This window comes from Lepidochelys kempii, chromosome 21, assembly GCF_965140265.1.
Source record: "Lepidochelys kempii isolate rLepKem1 chromosome 21, rLepKem1.hap2, whole genome shotgun sequence".
Lineage (NCBI taxonomy): Eukaryota > Metazoa > Chordata > Testudines > Cheloniidae > Lepidochelys > Lepidochelys kempii.
The window spans coordinates 17,015,995-17,035,687 of record NC_133276.1 but is presented as its reverse complement, the minus strand read 5'-3'; the positions used below and the strand labels follow the sequence as shown (position 1 = coordinate 17,035,687).

The window sequence follows — 19,693 nt, the reverse complement described above, 5'->3', positions numbered from 1 at the left end:
AGACAAATCAGCTGTATCTGTGACATCTTAGAAGAGTTAAATCTTTGTCAATTGGACCCCAAAGAGATGGCTGCTTGTGCATTTGATGCAGCTACAAACTTCTCTGGAAGACATGGTGGAGCACAAGCTTTGCTGAGAGAAAAGTGTAACCCTAATCTCTCCTATACACACTGCAGAGGCCATCTACTCCAGCGAGCGCTAGTACGAGCTGCAGAATCTTCAAAGGACATTATACCCTTTTTTCAGCAAGAGTCCAAAAGGACTGAACATTTTGGAAACAAATAGAAGATACACTGGGACTGAAGTTCAAATGAGTCCAACCTGGGAAAACCTGCTGGCTTTCTCATGAGTGATTCTTGGCAGTTGTCTTAAAATTACTGCAACCGTTATTACTGGCTTTAGAAAGTAGTGAGGTTGGTGGACTACTTTTGTTACTAAGTTCAGAGAAGACTATCGCCATTCTCTCTCTTTTAAATCTACTGTTGAAACCACTTGGGTCATGAAACAATGTAATCCAGGTACCTGCTACAACAGTAGTAGATCTTTGTCCAGAAATAGAAGCTATCCTTGGATCAATCAGAGATATCCATTGAAAATGTCCTGGAAGAAGCAAAGACTTCAGTCCAGAAGCTGACTAATGAAGGTCCTTATATTGACTCCGTAAGTGAAGAGGACAAGAAGTGTTTGTTAAGCCAGCTGAAAAAGTACAAAGACTTGATTCTTACAAATCTACAATAGAGATTTCTGGATTCTACTCAACCTCCACGTAGCTTTTATGGATGCCTGTCTTATAAAACACTGACAGCTGAGTGGAGTGAGGTGCTACCAGCCATGGGGCTGCCATGTGCCCGGGACAGAATAGAGAATTTGAACACAGAGTGGAATATCATACAATGAACGAATGAAGAATTAACTTCAACTTCTTTATCATCACTAGTGGTTTGACCCAATCTTTGTGCTCTGTTTCCTGGGATGAAAGTAGGAATTCATCTCTCGCTACTCCCAGTCACAACAGCTACAGTTGAACATATTTTTTCCTCATTGAATAGAATTTTGTGTTCTGAAAGAAGTCGCCTTCTGCCTGATCATGAGCATATCACGAAGGACTGGAAGTAACGGACACACAAGAAGACACCAAAGAGTGCAAAATTACAACAAGAAACCAAGACGGATGTAGATGTCGTGCTTCATAGTAGTTTGAGCAGCCAACTTTAATTTTTGTGATGGTTTTAAAACAAGAGTTAAATCTAATAAAATGATCGTGAAACATTTTTCAGTTTTTACTGTACAGCCCACCTTTGCCCTCATGGTCTCAGCCCTCATCGGCCCTCACCCCCCCCCCCGAATATTCCAACACCCCCCCTAATTTCAATTCCTGGGGAAAACACCCAGGAGCCCTGGGTTCTATTCCTGGTTCCCATTGATCTGCTGCAGGACCTTAAACAAGGTGAAGAGGATGGGTCACTGATACAGAGCGATCTGGATGGCTTGGTAAGCTGGGTGCAAGCAAACAGTATGCGCTTTACTATGGCCAGATGTAAATGCATCCGTCTAGGGAACAAAGAATGTCGGCCATAATTACAGGATGGGGGACTGTCCTGGGAAGCAGAGACTCTGAAACAGATCTGGGGGGGGGGCATGGACAATCAGCTGAATAGGAGCCCCCAGTGTGACCCTGAAGCCAAAAAGGCTAATGCAACCCAGGGATGCATGAACAGGGGAATCTCACGTAGGAGCTGAGAGGTGATTTTCCCCTCTATATTTGGCATTGGTGCGACCACTGCTGGGATCTTGTGTCCAGGTCTGGTGCCCACAATTCCCGAAGGATGCTGATAAATTGGGGAGGGGTCAGAGAAGAGCCATGAGAATGATTCAGAGTTTAGAAAACCTACCTTATATTGATGGACTCAAGTAGCTCGATCTATTTAGCTTAACAAGGAGAAGCTTATGGGGTGACTTGATTACAGCCTGTAACTACCTACATGGGGAACAAATATTTAATAATGGGCTCTTCAGTCTAGTGGGGAAAGGGCTAACACAGTCCGGCGGCTGGAAGCTGAAGCGAGACAAATTCAGACAGGAAATAAGGGGCAATTTTTTAACAGGGAGGGTAATTAACCCCTGGAACGATTTCCCAAGGGTCATGGTGAAGTCTCCGTCACAGACAATTTGTAAATCCAGCTGGGCTGTATTTCTAAACACTCTGCTCTAGGGATTGTTTGGGGACAGGTCTCTGGCCTGCGCTATACAGGGGGTCTGAGTGGATAATCACCATAGTCCCACTTGGCCTTGGCATCTATGAAAGTCACTTTCTCTCTCCTCTCACCCTTTGTCTGCCTTAGCGAGGCAGGCTGTTCGCTCCCTGGGGCCGGGCCTCGTACTGTGCAGCTGTAGTGAATGGGGCCTGATGGTGTGACTGGAATACAAGCAATCAGCATGTCGGGCATTGCAATGAGGATCGACAGCCACAGATCAGGGCTAGTATCAATGAGGACATTTACTGACGTGGCTAGATCTCTCCCCCTGGACACTCTTCTTCCAGAAGAAGCACGTCTACATGGAGTGTTTCACTGGCAAAGCCGTGTCGGTACTTTTCCCTATGTAGATGACCCCGAAGGCACAATGACCTGGAGACAGGGCAGGGAGGGTCCCAGCTACGCCAACCAGCGAGATGCAAGACCCACCCCTTTGATCCAGAATTCACTTGGTTCCAGTTAATTGCTGCTGGGGGCACAATGGGGCAGTGTCCAGGAAGTGGATCTCTTGTGTGGACTGGACGAGGTTGATGGTGGGATGGATGGACACTACGGTGCTAATAAGCGATGGTCACATAAACACCACCCTATACCGGAAACCTACTGACCGCTATTCCTACCTACATGCCTCCAGCTTTCACCCTGACCACACCACACGATCCATTGTCTATAGCCAAGCTCTGCGATACAACCGCATTTGCTCCAACCCCTCAGACAGAGACAAACACCTACAAGATCTCTGTCAAGCATTCTTACAACTACAATACCCACCTGCTGAAGTAAAGAAACAGATTGACAGAGCCAGAAGAGTACCCAGAAGTCACCTACTACAGGACAGGCCCAACAAAGAAAATAACAGAACGCCACGAGCCATCACCTTCAGCCCCCAACTAAAACCTCTCCAGCGCAACATCAAGGATCTACAACCTATCCTGAAGGACGACCCATCACTCTCACAGATCTTGGGAGACAGGCCAGTCCTTGCCTACAGATAGCCCCCCAACCTGAAGCAAATACTCACCAGCAACCACACACCACACAACAGAACCACTCACCGAGGAACCTATCCTTGCAACAAAGCCCGTTGCCGACTGTGCCCACGTATCTATTCAGGGGACACCATCACAGGGCCTAATCACATCAGCCACAGTATCAGAGGCTTGTTCACCTGCACATCTACCAATGTGATATATGCCATCATGTGCCAGCAATGCCCCTCTGCCATGTACATTGGCCAAACTGGACAGTCTCTACATAAAAGAATAAATGGACACAAATCAGATGTCAAGAATTATAACATTCATAAACCAATCGGAGAACACTTCAATCTCTCTGGTCACGTGATTACAGACATGAAAGTTGCAATTCTTCAACAAAAAAACTTCAAATCCAGACTCCAGCGAGAAACTGTTGAATTGGAATTCATTTGCAAATTTGATACAATTAACTTAGGCTTGAATAGAGACTGGGAGTGGCTAAGTCTTTATGCAAGGTAACCTATTTTCCCTTGTTTTTTCCTAACCCCCCTCCCCCCCACGTTCTTGTTAAACCCTGGATTTGTGCTGGAAATGGCTCACCTTGATTATCATACTCATTGTAAGGAGAGTGGTCACTTTAGATAAGCTATTACCAGCAGGAGAGTGGGTTTGTGGGTGGGAGGGGGGGAGAGGTGAGAAAACCTGAATTTGTGCTGGAAATGGCCCAACTTGATTATCATACACATTGTAAGGAGAGTGATCACTTTAGATAAGCTATTGTCAGCAGGAGAGTGGGGTGGGGGGAGGTATTTTTTCATGCTTTGTGTGTATAAAAGATCTTCTACACTTTCCACAGTATGTATCCCATGAAGTGAGCTGTAGCTCACGAAAGCTCATGCTCAAATAAATTGGTTAGTCTCTAAGGTGCCACAAGTCCTCCTGTTCTTTTTGCGAATACAGACTGACACGGCTGTTACTCTGAAACCTCATAAGTCAGGGATGGATGGATGGATGGTGAAGGGATGGACAGGTGGGAGGGTGTGTACAGGAAGGCTGGGACAGGGTCCATCCACTCTGGTGGGGAGGGGCTCTGCCGAGGAGGGCTGTATAAGTACACACAGGAGGCAGGCAGTGCATAGACCCTCTGCCCATGGGATGCTGGATCTCAGCTCAGCCCCGCGCTGAACCAGGTGGCAGGAAATAACAATGAAAACAAGCCACAGGGTTGACCCAGACAAGCAAAGATCTGAATGTGCCTGGCAGACCCCCTGCCCAGTGCTCTGCAAGGCCTCTCCTCCCAGGGAGAGCAGGAATCACACACTACACTTCTTGGGGCCTGGGTGGCACGCACAGCGCCTCCCCACACACAGACAGGCAGGCCAGATAGCCCGGCCAGATGGCCCCAGAGGACGTCACACACACACACTGCAGGACGTCTTCACCCTAGACACATGCACACGACACTGCCAAGGCCGGGCGCGAAAGAGGCCAGCTGAGAGGCAGGTCTGGTTTTCTGAGCTCAGCCAAGCACGGGGCAGGATGTGGGGGGTGGGAAACAGGCTGAATCCTGCCACTTCCCCCCGTCCCACCAGGATGTTCCTCTGGACTTTCCTTACTCATTTTGCTGGATATTTTGCCCTTTTCTGGGGACTTTTCAGTGAGGCTCTCAACACGATTCACAGACAATCCTGGATTCCCTCCCACAGTTCCCACATCAGCAGCATTAACATCCTTTTGCAGATGGGAAACTAAGGCATGTGATGGTGAAGAGACTCACCTGAGGATACAGAGCAAATCAATGGCAGAGCTGGGAATGGAGCCCAGGAGGCCAGAAGCTCTCACCACTCATCCCAACTGTCCCTCTCACCCCTGCGCCCCGCCCAGGACCCAGGGTCTCCCACAGAAATAGGAAAAAATAGCACAGTTCTTACCTCCCTCCACTGCTTTGTCTCTATCCCCTGGGTATAGAGCACACACACTGCGGGGAAAGAGAACAGGACACAGGTTAATGTGGGCCATGGCACTGTGGGCAGTTGGACTGGCAGGCGCCTTTCCTTTGGGGCGTCTGGTCCAGCAGCCTGGAGCCTTCTCCCACTCCGAGGAAGGAGAGGGTGGGGCTCTAGAGTCGCCTTTGTGAATTGGAAGGCAAAGATTTTGGTCCCTCAAGGGGGTCTCTCTGGCTTCCCCCCCCCCCCGCCACACACACACTCCCCTCCCCACTAGTCAGCGTTAGCAGCATCACCACGAGCACCCAGCGGCTCCCACCAGGACCAGGGCCCCATTGCTCTACAGGCTCTACTAAGAGAGATTCCCCACCCCAAACAGATCAGACAGACAGAGAGTGGGAGGGGAAATTGAGGCACAGAGAAAGAAAGTGACTTGACCAAGGTCATCCAGCTGCTCAGTGTCAGAGACAGGAATAGAAGCCTGAGTCTCAGCCAAATGCTCTGCCCTGGGGCCACGCTGGTGCTCCATCAGTGCATTTATTATTGCAGACATCGTTCCTATCTGGGGGTCACCGTGCGCTGCTCTGAGTGCAGTTACACCCCTCAGACGCCTGCTGCCCCCATCCCATGGATCAGCACCAGGGAGGCTGAGTCTAGGCCAAGCTGCGTACCCCAGATTCTTCTGAAATGGTTTCAGCACAGGCCAGGCCTTCCCCAGTGCTGACAGGGCATCGCTCAGAGGCCTGGGCAGAGTCCCCATGGCAGCCTGGCATGTGCCCAGAGCAGGGACTGTTAGTGTTACCCGACTGCCTTTAAAGAAGCCCAGAATCACTGGCCAGGCCCAACATACATGGGACCAGAACCTGGGGACCTCTGCTGAGGGTCGGGGAGGAACAGGAACCGGGGCTGACAGGAGCCATGCTGAGCTTGCCCGGTTGGCAGCGTCTCCTTGCCCATCTCAGAGGGTGTGGAATGAATCGCCCAGGGGATGTGGCAGGCAGCTTTGTGGCTGCCACATGAAGTGGAAAGACAAACCAGAGATTATTCTGTGTCATGGCAATGGGAAACCCTGGAGCCCAGCACAGCCTGGCCCGGGGAGCCACTCCCTGGGCAGCTCCAGGCCAGCAGCACAAGCTGCTGCTAGCCTGGGGATCCCCACCCAACGCTACCCCATCCCCCACCTTGCCTGAGCACTGGCTCCGCTACTCCCATTGGCCAGGAACCGCAGCCAATGGGAGCTGCGGGGGCGGTACCTGCGGGCAGAGGCGGCACACAGAGCCACCTAGCCGCAGCAGAGACAGGTTGCCAATTGCGGGGAGCTGCCTGAGGTAAGCGCCACCTGGATCTGGCACCCCAAAACCCCTCCCGTGCCCAAACTCCCTCCCAGAGCCCACGCCATGCACCCCCTCCCACACTCCGAACCCCTCATGGCTGGTCCTCTGCCTAGGAGCATCAAGGACATGGTGCCGCGTGCAGGGAGCCATGAGGAGCCAGGTAGGGAGCCAGGTAGGGAGCCACCAGCCCCGCACCAGCCAGACTATAAACTGGACTTTCTATGAAGATTAGAAATGCTGGTTTATAGAGCATTCCGGTTGGTACCAGGCCGGATAACTCCGCTTTTCCTGTATTCGAACTGTAAGGACGTGTTCATAGAATATCAGGGTTAGAAGGGACCTCAGGAGGTCATCTAGTCCAACCCCCTGCTCAAAGCAGGATCAATCCCCAATTTTTGCCCCAGATCCCTAAATGGCCCCCTCAAGGATTGAACTCACAACCCTGGGTTTAGCAGGCCAATGCGCAAACCACTGAGCTATCCCTCCCCCATCCATGTTTGGACTTTACTGAGTGCTTGGGAGCGGCTGCTGCCGTCAATCTCACCCAGAACGTCCCTATCCCTTATCGGACGGTGACATGTGAGCCGTTGTATTGTGAGCCTGTGACACTGGGACCCACCAGCCTGGAGAGAGACATTAGCTAGCGTGAAGGGCTGGGCTCCAACCAAAGGTGTGATGCTTGGCCCCCCAGGAGAGGTCTATCGACGCCAGGTGGACTATTGTGAGACGTTGAAGAGGATGAAAGATGTTGGCTGTTCTGCCCTTGCCCCGGGAAATGCGAGTGGATTCCTCCCACTGGCTGAGTTTGCAGCTCAGAGCACACAGTAGGAGGGGGATAAAAACTCCTAACAAGGAGGAACTGGATCTCTGTGCTGCTTGGACTCGGGTCAGGGGGAAGGACGGGAGGGTTACTAGACATATGTAAGAGATCCCCAGGAGCCTTAAAGGACATATAGAGCTCGTTTATTATAGAAGCTTCTACAGCAGAACCTCAGAAATACGGGAATGGAGACTGTTCTTAACACTGAACAAGACATTACGGACGTCAGCCACGGGGCGGGGTTGGGGCTGCAGATGTGGGGGGATGGGGTCAGGGCTCCGGGGGAGGTGGGGTTTCAAGGTGTCTGACCCTTGGGGCACCACGGCTCCCGGTGTGGGGCTCAGGGTTTCTGCCCTGCACCAGGGCTCAGGGCTTTAGACCTGCGGGGAGCTTCAGCCACAGCTCCATTCCCAGCTTCAGCTTCGCGGGAGCACCGGGGCTCAGGGCTTCTCACAGCGCGGCTCCTGGTTTCAGCCGGTGGGGGGGACACTAGGGCTCAGGGCTTTAGTTACACGCACGGGGGGAATGTCAGAGCTGAAACCAGCGCTCCCCTCATAGCTAAAGCCCCAGGGCCCGGAGCCTCCCTCAGGGCTGAAGCTGGGAATGGAGCTGTGGGGCTAAAGCACTGAACCCCGGAGCTCCCTCCACCCCAAGTCTAAAGTCCTGAGCCCCAGTGTTCCCAAGGGTCAGACCCCAGAGCACCCCGCCCCCCCCCCCCACCGTGTGGCTGCAGCCCCAACTCCGCCCTCCCCCCATGGCTGAAGTCTGAAGCCCTGAGCCCTGCAGGGCTAAAGCCCCAAGCCCCCGGCCTCCTACTGGGCCTTGGAGTTTTTATAGTATGTTGGAGGGGGGCTCAGAAAGAAAATGGTTGAGAAGCCTGCAGTACAGTATTTGCTGGGGTTTGTCTCTGCACTGCCTGATTGCATTCTGCCAGTTCCACACAGGGTCCGGTTGACCGGCCAGTCTGTAACTCTGGTGTTCCTATTGTAAGCGGGGGAATAGTCTCGCTATTGTGGGTAAACTTTCCTGGCTTCTGCACTACCCCAGTGAAGTGGGCTAGTGAAAGGATCTGAGTCCTCGCTCCCACTTCCTTTACCCAGAGGCCTCCCTGCCCTTGAGGACTCCCCTTCCACTCTCCCGTCTGGCAGAGTCCTCGTAACCTCAACAAGGCTGGGCCCAGGATTCCTGGGGGGCTCGACCCCCAACTCTGCTGTGGTCACCTAGGACAGGGGCTAGGGTGTCCCCACTCCGGGGTACTCTCTCTGCACTGGGCACTTCTCTGACCCACTGACCATTACATACAAGTTAAAGCAAATGCAAGTTATTTAATCAACAATTAATTTTAAAAAGAATAAGGAAAAATGGGAAAGGTGAAAGGAAACACATCACCCCGCTCTGTGGCAGGGAACACCACAAACAGTGTCTCTGGAACGTCAGGGCAGTTCACAGTCTGCTCCTTGTAAGTCCCAGGCCCCCTGCTCTGGCCCTGGCTGTGCTGCAGGGATGCTGCGGGTCGGACACTTGCTCTGGTGGTGGCCACATGCTCTCAGGCTCTAAGTGGTGGGACCCTTCTTCCCAGTGTCACCCCTGCCCTGTTGGGGTTATGATCCAAGCCTGGCCTGCAGAGCCTCTTGGCTGAGGCGTCTCCCTGTGCTGGGCCCGCTGCCCAGGGTCCCCCTTGCTCTCCCCAGCTGCTCACCGCACCCAGCTCGGGACGGCTCCAGCCCCAGCTGCACCACTCGGTCTCAGCACGGCTGCTGCTGCTCTGCCTCCAGCTCCCTGGGCTGCTTCTCTGACCCCTCTGGCTCTGCTCCCTTCAGCTCTGCTCCCAGGGCAAGTCTGCTCTCTCTGGGCTGTGCCTCTGGCTTTGGGGCTGCAGCTCTGCTCCCAGGACAGGGTTTGCTCTCTCTGGGCTGCTTTTCTGGCCCCTCTGGATCTGGCCCAGCTCTGCTCCCCAGCTCAGCTTTGGCCCCTGCTTTCTCCTTAGCTCGGTCCCACTCCGTCTGACCCAGGCAAATCCAGCTCACTCGGAGGATGGAACCTCCCTGGCCTCCTGACTCCCTGATTAGCCTGCCGGCCCTGTCATTCAAGCTGACCTGGAGCATTGGCCTCTCCCCATTGTTCTGGGGACTGTCAGTCTCAGGGTCCTGATTCCCCATCAACCCTGCCCCCTTTTTAGTACTGGGAGCTAGCAACTAAAACACCCCCACGGAATGTTAGTATGGGGGCAACAGTCCCCTTACACTATCTTTGAGGTTCTGCTGTATTATACAAATAAGTTACAATCTTAAGTTTCAAAATGTCTCTCTGTTCACCTCCTTTAACCCTTGTGACGAAGTGGGACTGTTCTTAATGTTTCCTCCGAATATTGTGGGGGTGCCTCAGTTTCCCCTATGCAGTTCTTAAGTATCTAGGTGGTGGGGTAAGGGTGTATGATCATTGCAGAGCCCTAGAGGGCAGGTGTGTGCACGAGTCTGGACACAGAGAATGGCCGACACCCTGTTTCCTGGCAACTGATGGCCTGGCCCTTCCCCCCTGCAAGGTGAGAGCTAAGGGGTTGGAGAACAAAGGAATCAGGTGACCACCTGGCCCAGGAAAGGAACAAAGCCCAGAGGAGGAGGGGCTGGAGGGAGTTTCAGTTTAGGGCTGGCTGGGACATGGAGTGAAGGGCAGACGTGGTTGTCTGGCTCACTGCCCCCCAAAATGGACCCAACTGAGGGGTCCTGTTCTCTGCACATACAAGCTCTGTGTTAGACCATGTTCCTGTCATCTAATAAACCTCTGTTTTATTGGCTGGCTGAGAGTCACGTCTGACTGCGGAGTTGGGGTGCAGGACCCTCTGGCTTCCCCAGGAGCCCCGCCTGAGCGGACTCGCTGGGGGAAGCACACGGAGGGGCAGAGGATGCTGAATGCTCCGAGGTCAGACCCAGGAAGGTGGAAGCTGTGTGAGCTGTGTGTCCTGAAGACACAGGCTGCTCACAGAAAGGCAACTGCCCCAGAGTCCTGACTGGCTTCATGGGGAGCAGTTCCAGAGCATCGCCCAGGGACTCCGTGACGACTGGTGGCAGCGGTGGGATGTACTGCACCCCGTAGATGGCGCTTCCTGCAGTAACTGACTGGGGAGCAGTAACACGAAGGGGGATTGATGGGAACCAGGCGTGCTGAAGGCTCAGAGAGGAGCGGTTTCGGGGGGCGGTTAACCCCTGGGAGTGTGTGACCAGCGAGAAGGGCTGTGCAGTAATGGGGTCCCCCTGGGGACTGCAGTGAGCAGTCTCAGGGGCGGAGGAGCCTGCAGCTTGGCCCAGGGAGTGAGAAGGACTTTTGCAGTAACAGAGTTCCCCTGGGGATTGCAGCGAGCAGTCCAAGGGGCGGAGGAGTCTACAGCTCGACCCTGGCAAAGAGGTGGTGACCTCAAGAAGGGCTGGCACACGAGGGGTTCTCCCTGGAAACCGTGGGGAGCTGAGAGCACACAGGCCTGTGAGTCCACAACAACTTGGGAGGAGCGGAGTGATGGCCTGTCACCGTCTCCTTAAGAAGGACATTGTAACCCTGTGCAAAAAGAGAGGGTTGAGCGTTGGAAAGTTCACCAAAGCAGAGTTAATCGTGCAGCTGGAGGAGGATGACCGCTGTAAGGAACAGATTCCTGACCCCAAATGGGGCTATAGCAGGATCTGGGAGCAGCTGGAGTGGTAGCCAGACATCCCCAAGACTCCTGTCCCCGACCAGACTGGGGTCTTCACGATCGGGTTCCCCATCGGGGGATCGGAGATGGATGGGATTGGAGCTGAGTCCGAGGGAGCAAGAGGACTGTGAGAGACAGCGAGAGCCCGAGAAAGAGCTGCAGAAGCAGCAGCAGCATGAACTGGCGGTGGGGGAGCGGAGAGGCCTAGGGGACCCCCCAGGGGTGAGTGGGGATAGACCCCGGGGGGCCAGTTCCGCAGGGAACCTCGAGACTAAATTGCTGCCCCTGGTTAAGGGGGGGGGGGGATGTGGATGCCACCCCACTGCCTTTGAGCAGGCTGGAGATTTGAGCCAGGGGGACCCTGCGGAAAAGCCCCGGTGTCTAGCTCCCTTGCTGGGTCCCAAGGCCATAGACTACGTCAGCCGGATGGGTGGGGATGTGGACAGGCTCCCACTCCTGACCTCAACCTATATGTCTGTGTGGAGTTTCCTGGGGCCAGGCCAAGGGTTTGAATTTGAATCCAGGGAACCAATCGGCAGAGAGGGAAACGGTCAGTGAAAATGCAGATGACCTGGCTGGCAGCAGGGAGGAGCCGCTAGGCTCAGGCTACCTGCCTGCCTGTAACCAAACCCCTAGGGCAGGGTGGGACAGAGAGATGCTCCCTGCCCCCTTGCCCACCAGCGTGGGGACTCTCGCTGGCTCTGATGCATTGAGGAAAGCAGTGGCCTGTCCCCACTGGGACAGCAAGGGCAGTGCTGAGCACAGTGGGAGCTGAGACCCCAGCTGAGTGGGGGGAGACACAGACAGGGCAGGGGATCTGTGAGGAGTGGCAAGGTGCTTGGTAAGGAAAGTTTGGATGAGCCCAGGCAGCCTTGTGAGCTGATGGCTGTGTCTAATCAGCAGGGTGGGAAGGCGAGGAGAGTGGAAGATGAGTGTCCCTGGACCTTACCTGTTAGCTGGGTGAGAATTGGGACAGGGAAGGAAATGTGTCTGTGTCTGTCAGGGGTATTGACTTGCCTATGGAGGGAGCTACCCCAGTCTCCAGGCAGTTGTCTGTGAACAGCCTTGTGTGCTGAGACAAGGGGAAGGAGATCCCAAGCTGGGTGTCTGGGAAAGGAGAAAGTGTGTCTGTCTCTTCTTTGTCTGTGGAGCAGACAGAAGGGGCCTTTCAGCCTGTGATGGTTGAGGGCAGTGCAGTTGTCTCAGAGTTTGTTCTCGATTCAGCTAAAGCCCAGGAAGGGAAGGGTCCTAAGTTTGTGTCTGCTCGGGAGAATGGCCCTGTAACTAGGTTGCATCCAGTTAGTGTCTATGTAAAATCCCAGAGAGCAGACAATTCTGGTGCTTGTATTTTGCCTGTTGCTCGTGTGTTGTTGGGAAAGGGTGCAGCAACTCTGTCTAATCAGGGTGAGATCCTAGCCAGGGCACAAGGAGAGCATGAAGGTGATTTGATTGTGTTACCTCCTGAGGGTGTGGAAACCTGTAGCAAGAAGGAAAAGATTCCTGAACTTGTGTGTGGCAAAGGGAAGGAGAATGCTTCTGACCTTTTATCAAGGAAGTCTGTAAGTTTGCCTGGAAGGGGATTGTGTAGGAATCCACCGGATGGGCCAGAGGTGATTCTGGATGTAAGTGAGACCCAGAAAGAGTCTGTTGTTGCTCAGGAAAGTGTTCCTCTAGAGCAAGCCCTAGGTAAAGAGGGTAAGAGCAGAATTTCTGGGAGGGGTGAATTGTTGCATAGAAAAGCCCTAGGGAAAGGAATCCTCATGGAGTCTTTGCAAGCAGTTTACTGCCACTGAAGGGTGTGAAAGTGATTTAATCAAGAAAGTTTCAGTTCCTAACAGCCAGAAATTTTCTGTTGTGAATGGATCCACTGACTGTCCTGTTGAAAGACCCAGTGTGGAGAGCTTTGAGAAGGTCTCAGATGAAGTGAAAGCTGTTAAGAAAGTTAAACAGTCCTATAACCAAGTGGCTGTGTTTGGCCAGCTGGTTGGGGAGAAGACCCAATCCCAGTTTGACCCCCTGGGGTTTTGGGGTGGCCAAAGGGCACGGGCCGCATAAACCTTCCCACATGCGGCCTGCGAGTGCTATCGACCACCCCCGACCTAAGGGAGGGCGTGAAACTGGAAGGGCCTGATGTAACTCCTCCCAAGGAATGGGAGAGATGCTGGGGCATCCATGGGAATGTTGGTGGCTTCGAACTTCCCCAGGTCACTGGCTAAAGTGACCCCGCTCAGTTCAATCTCAAAGGGAGGAGAGATGTGACGAAGACCCAATCCCAACAACCCTGTCAATAATTTTCGTGTCCTTTCCCTACTGTGACAAAGCTCTGTCCTTGTCTCCGTGGGTCCTGTGTTTCCTGGCAAATTTCGCTAACCTCAGAGGCTCACTGTGACCCTCCGTGTAACCCTTCTCTCTCTAGAGACAAGGGTCACAGCCTACTGAGCCATTTTCATCATAAGCCAGCAAGGGAGGTGAGGAGAAGTTATCCTTCCTTGTACAGTCTCTGTTGTCTCCCAGTCTCAGTGATTAATCAGGGGGCAAAGTGGGGGGGGGGAGCTCGGGCCCCCTCTCTACTCCAGGCTCCAGCCCAGGGACCCTAATAGTATCAGCTATGGTAGCTGACCTTTTAGAAACATGACACGTACAATTCCCTGGACTACTTCCCCCACAGCAGCCCTCACTTCCTCAAGCTCCACTTCACCCTTACCTCAGGGCCTCCTTCCTTGTGCCTGATATGGTGTGTACTGCTCAGCCTCTCCAACAGCGCACCTTCCTCCCACAGCTCCTGACATGCACACCCACCTGACTGACTGGGAGGCTTTTAACTAGTTTCAGCCAGCCCCTGATTGGCTTCAGGTGTCCCAATCAACCTAGCCTTCCCCCTGCCTTCTGGAAAGTTCTTAATTGGCCCCAGGTGTCTTAATTGACCTGGAGCAGCTGCCATTTAACTTATCCTGGTACCAGGGATTTGTTTAGCCTGGAGCTAATATATCTATCTCCCACTACTTTTCTATAGCCGTCTGGCCTTGCCCCGTCACACTACTAAATACATCTGTAGATAGTTTGTTAGAGGATTGGCTGCAAGCCTGGTCTTTGGGGTGAGATCTGAGGTGCAGTTGACCTGGGGTAAGTGACTGGTCCTTTGGGACTGGGAGTGACCTGAACCTCACTGTGATCTGTGGTGAAGGGACCAGCTACCACAAAGGTGGATGGGTGGCGAGACAAATCGGCGTGCCCAAGGGGACTGTCTGCCACTTCGTGTCCAGATGTTGCAGTGCCAGAGACATTCACACTTGATACTGGGCAGTTGGAAATCTAAGGACACAACTTGGCCAAGGTGGGGTGTGGGCCCTGCTCCCTCCAGTCTGCCCTGAGGTTGGTATGCAGGCTCTCGCTCACTGCAGGCAGCTGTACTGATGGATTCAGTCACTAGGAACCAGACTGAGACCCAGCAAACTCATCTCACACAGGGACCACCAAACAGTCACCTCTGGCCGGGATGGGACTTGAATCAGTGACGGAGGCTCTATGGCCCCAACCCCACCCCCACCCCCACCCCATAACTGCTCCAGTGCAGCCTCACGTGCAGTCCCATGTGCTTAGCGTGACTGTCCCTGCAGTGCCATGTGCTGGACGACACGCTGCCCCCCAGCACCCTTCCCCCAGGTCTCTGCTCCCTGCAGGCCGGGCCAGGCTCACGCTGCACCAATGAGTTAAAAGCTAACCCGAGGGGATCTCTGGCTAATTTCACACTGGGCTGGGGATATCGGCAGAGGAGAGACACTCTCAGCAAATTGTCATCTGGAGACAAGTCAAGGAGCCGTGGGCTCGATTCTAATGCTATTTACTGAACGGAGCAGCTGTTTGCAAGACAATCTGCACACGGGGCTCCCAGAGGGCGTTCGGCTGGGCTTGGCGTAGTTCATCCCAGGAATGTGAATATCCTAGTGGCGCATCAGAGATCAGCTCCAGGTCCAGCTGGTCACACTCTGCACTCATTACTAGCCTGCTGGACCCTGCTTCGGATCAGGAGTGCCCCAATCCCCAGCGCTGAGACCTCCTGCCCCTGAAGTCCCACACTCAGTGTCCCCTGCAAGGGGTTCTCTGGGGCTGGGCTGGAGTGGATGTGGGGGTGGTGGGTAATTGGCACCTATATAAGAAAAAGCCCCAAATATCGGGACTGTCCCTATAAAATCGGGACATCTGGTCACCCTCGGGCTGACTGATCCCAGCTTGCCCTGGCCCCACTGCTGTGCAGGGGCTCACAGACCGATGTGCACAGGCCTCTGGCCACATGGCTGGGCTGCTCCTGCGCTGACATACTCCACCCCAGCTCTCCCTGGGGCCCCTGACCAATAGGGAGCAGAAGGGACCGAGACCCTTCCCTGAGAGCCCGCCCCCCGCAGGCCCAAGTCTGCAGCCCCCGGAGGCGGAGGGGGGTTGGAGAAGCCGCCCACCAGGGTCAACAGCAGTTGTACAGGAGACCCCCAGCCGCCCTGGGCTCCCTTAGCACATCACCACCAGGATGTGAGCAGTGAGACCTAGCGGTCAGAGCAGGAGCCGGGGCAGAGTCCCAGACAGGCCAGAGGGCAAAACTGAGAGTCGAGTGAGATCACACATGGGAGACAAACTTAGAGCAGAACCACAAATCGATAACCAGCGTTGGGCCAGGACAGCGGGAAGCCTTCCGACCACAGCCAGGTGGGTCTGTCCTATGGACAACTTGCTGTGCCCTGTGCCCCGGGCCCCAGCATTCTGCCAATCAGCTCCCAGGACTGGGGCCTCTGGCTGAAGCCAGCTCCTCCTCTGTCCCCAAGTGGCAGATTGGATCCTACAAGCTCTAAAGCACCCCCGGCCCTGGCCAGCACAACGCCCCTTGGTACTTACTTGGGTCAGACTTGGAGAAGGTGTCCTTGTCCAAGAGGTGCCTGGAAGGAAGCAGAAGAGAACAGGTGATGGTGAGGCTCTGGCTGCTCCCCAGCCAAAGGGGTCCCCATAGACTGTCTCTGGGCAGAGGCATTTCACAGCCCTGCCAAGCCCCAGCCTGAAGTGGGCATGATCCACATCTGGGTCGTAGCTCCCTCCTGCTGCCAGCCTCCTTTAAGCTCCTGGCCCTTCAACCCTGGCCTCCTGCTCAAACTGCTCCTCTTCCTCGGCTGTCAATGCAGCTTAGTTCACTTTGCAGCATTCCCTGGCCTGAGCCCCTCAATCCCAGCCCTGGCTCCCCCCCCCCCCGGCACACTGCTCAGCTGATGTATTTCACTCCTCACTCATTGCCCCTCTGCTGTTCCAGTCCTGGGCTCTCTCCCACCCCGCTCTGCCAGTGCCCCTCAGTCCTGACCCCAGATCTGGGCTCCTCACCACGGCTGTGCCAATGCACCACAGCCCTTCTGACTAAGACAGGGCTTCTCTCTACTTCCACAAATGCCGAGAGAGTCCAGGAAAAGCTGCTGCTAACACAAAGATGCCAAACCCAACATTTGCGGCCCTGTCTCTCCACCAGCGAACTGGGGGCTCAGCCGGACCAAACACCTCACAGCCGGACCGGTGGTAACAACAGCATGGCCACCCATCGATGGCGCCAGGCAGCTGTGGCCTGTGTGCCATGAATTCAGCGGGTCTCAGCCTCCTTTCAAACACACAAGCATTGACAGAAAACCAACGTGACAACTGGCTTCCTCTTTTTCAGCCTCAGCAGAGAGCCCAGGGGTGAGTGGGCTGTGGAGACTGGAGGACAAACCTGACAGGGCAGGGCTGAGATGCCGTGGCAGGGGTCAGTGGTAGGAAGCCTGCCTCTCCCGGGCTGTGATGGGCAATGTGATTACTGATGCTGGGATGGAGCCTAGGTGTGCCAGCGAGGGTCAGAGCCCATCACACCAGGTGCCACACACATGTAATGAGAAGCCAGGCCCTGCTCTGGTGAGCGTACAATCTACATAGCTGCCTGTTCGCTGAAGCCACCTGGCATCTTCCGCCAGCACGCCCTGGACCTCAAAGGAAATAAACCAGCACTCAGGAGCTGTGCCAGACCCCAGCTGGGGTAAACCAGCACCCAGCCCTACAAGTCAGAGCAGCTGATTGGCACCAGCTGCGCGTCGGCTCGTGGTTTTCAGCAGTTGCTGGTTCTAAAAGCGAGGGAAGGCAGCCCCAGCCGACGTCAGTATTTTCTCTCTGTCTCCGTCCCCTCTCCCCATCCCTAGCCCCAGCGCAGGCAAGTTGTCAGAATATCACGTGTGCTTCTCATTACTGTCTCCTGATACTTGGGATTTACCAGCCCTCCCACTCCAGGGAAGGGCTTTGCCTGCTCACCAGGCATCTGCAGTGGGCTCAGGCACCGGGGAGGGGGATCCAGCCACCAGCGCAGCAGAGAGAGGACGACGCGCTTTGCACGGCAGCCCCTCAGGCAGGTGCACATAGACCTGGCGAATCTGCTTCCAGCCCCTTTCCCACACAGTGGGGGGAGCTGAGCTCCACCGAGTGCCGCACGTGGTACAAGGAGCAGGATGGGCTGGGCCGTGGCTAGGATACAAGATTGAATTGTTGCCAGCAAGCAGAGGGAATATCCCAAGTGGGCTTTGTTAATGCACAAAAAGCAAAGTAGCCCAAGGCCTTCCCGGAGCCTTGTCCCCTGGGATCTCCTGGGGCAACAGGGCTCTAGCAGAGGGGGTGTTTGGTGCCACAGAGAAGGCTGAGGACAGGAGTCCTGGATTCTAGTCCCTGCTCTGGTGCTACCTCTGCTGTTTAGTGCTTTGAGATCCCCAGTGGCGATCGCCATTACAGCATACAGATTACTGATTCCTCCATTGGTCAGATGTGCATTTCCCTTCGACCGCAGGGAGACTGTCAATCAGAACAGCGGTCCAGACCCTCAGTGGGTGTCTGGAGGTCCAGCTCTCTGGTCCAGATGTTGCACTCAGTTACACCAGTATAAATCAGGAGTGAACCCACGAGAGAGATTTCAATGGACTTACTCTGGATTCACACCACTTTGACAGTTTTATTGTCTCACCAGTGTAAATCAGGAGTGACTCCACTAGACACCGTTCTCCTTTCATTCCCCTGGTGTAAATCAGGAGTGACTCCAGTGAAGGGACACTGGGGTCAGGGAGAGAAGCCAGGCCCTGTTCTCAGCCAGTGCTCGTGCTCCCTCCCAGAGGACGCAGCACCACGCACCCTGCAGCACCCCACATGGCCCGATGGGCGATACCAGGCCTCGGATACTTGGCACAGAGGACGCTCAGCCTCTGTCCCCATTGCCCGGCTGCCCAGCGCTCCCAGGGGCTGCTGGAAACTGACCCAAGAGCAAGCAGCCAGGATGAGGAGGCAGTGGCAAGGGGTGTGGCACGCCAAGGCGAAGGCTCAGCGGGGCAGCTCTAGCAAGGCTCCCTGGCGTGGCCGAGGTTAAAGAAAGGAGCGCACCCCTCCCCTTCCAGTAGCTGAGCATTTCTGCGCCTCGCAGTGCCATGCGCTAGTCCCACCCCCCACGGCTGATGGGAGAGTCCCTGGCACCAGGCTGGTGGATCAGCTCTGCCATTGCCCAGCTGGGAGACCTGCCCACGAGCTGCACCGCCCCTTCAGCATGGTGATCAGGAGTGGAGCACTCACTCGGGGCACCCCCATGCCTGCAGGGCAGTGGGGAGATCACCCATGGCTTCCCCACACACACCAGCATATCGCCCAGGGGCTCAGCTGGGCACGCCCAGTCCTGCCTACTCCCCAACCTGTGCGAGCTCTTCCTGCACCACTGACTGCCTGGGGTCACTCGCCCTCTCTTACACATGCTCACACACACCATTCACAGCAACCAGCAGCATTTCCACAGGTCACATACAACCGTCTGTAATATGTTGGGGAAGAGTCAATACCGCTTTTGTAAAGGGAAATTATGGCTCGCTAATCCATTAGAATTCTGTGAGAGGGTCAACAAATGTGTGGACAATGATGATCCAGTGGATATAGTGTACCCAGACTTTCAGAAAGCCTTTGACAGGTCCCTCACCAAAGGCTCTTAAGCACACTAAACAGTCATGGGATAAGAAGGAAGATCCTCTCCTGGACCAGTAACTGGTTAAAAGACAGGAAACAACGGTTGGAATAAATGGTCAGTTTTCAGAATGGAGAGGGGTAAATGGCAGGGTCCACCAGGGATCTGTACTGGGACCAGTGCTGTGCAACGTATTCATAAATGATCTAGAAAGGGGGTGAACAAGGAGGTAGCAAAATTTGCTGATGATACAAAAGTCCCAAGTTGAATGTGAAGAAATTGCAAAGGGATCTCACAAAACTGGGCAACAAAATGGCAAATGAAATTCAACACTGATAAGCGTAAAGTAATGCATGTTGGAAAAAATAATCCCAACTATACATATAAAATGATGGGGTCTACATGAGTTATTATCACTCAAGAAAGAGATCTTGGCATCATCGTGGATAGTTCTCTGAAAACATCCATGCAATGTGCAGCAGCAGGCAAAAAAGCGAACAGAAGCATTAGGAACCATTAGGAGAGGGAAAGATAATAAAACAGTAAATATAATGCCACTATATAAATCCATGGTACGCCCACACCGTGAACAGTGTGTGCAGATCTGGTTGCTCCGTCTCAGAAAAGATATATTAGAACTGGAAAAGGTAGAGAGAAGAGCACTAAAAATTATTAGGGGGATGGAACAGTTTCTATAT

At 54.2% G+C, this 19,693-nt stretch overlaps 1 protein-coding gene across 4 annotated transcripts in view; it reads right to left on the bottom strand.

Annotated features, from left to right (window-relative positions):
* The window catches only part of CPNE5 (copine 5), a 195,635-nt gene that overhangs the window by 149,693 nt on the left and 26,249 nt on the right, over positions 1-19,693 (bottom strand). For all 4 annotated transcript variants that reach the window (XM_073320008.1, XM_073320009.1, XM_073320011.1 and 1 more), the window contains exons 2-3: positions 15,899-15,939; positions 5,164-5,210 (exon numbers count right to left, since the gene is read on the bottom strand). In XM_073320008.1, coding sequence (XP_073176109.1) covers positions 5,164-5,210; positions 15,899-15,939 — 88 coding nt within the window. The remainder of the gene's footprint in view (positions 1-5,163; positions 5,211-15,898; positions 15,940-19,693) is intronic.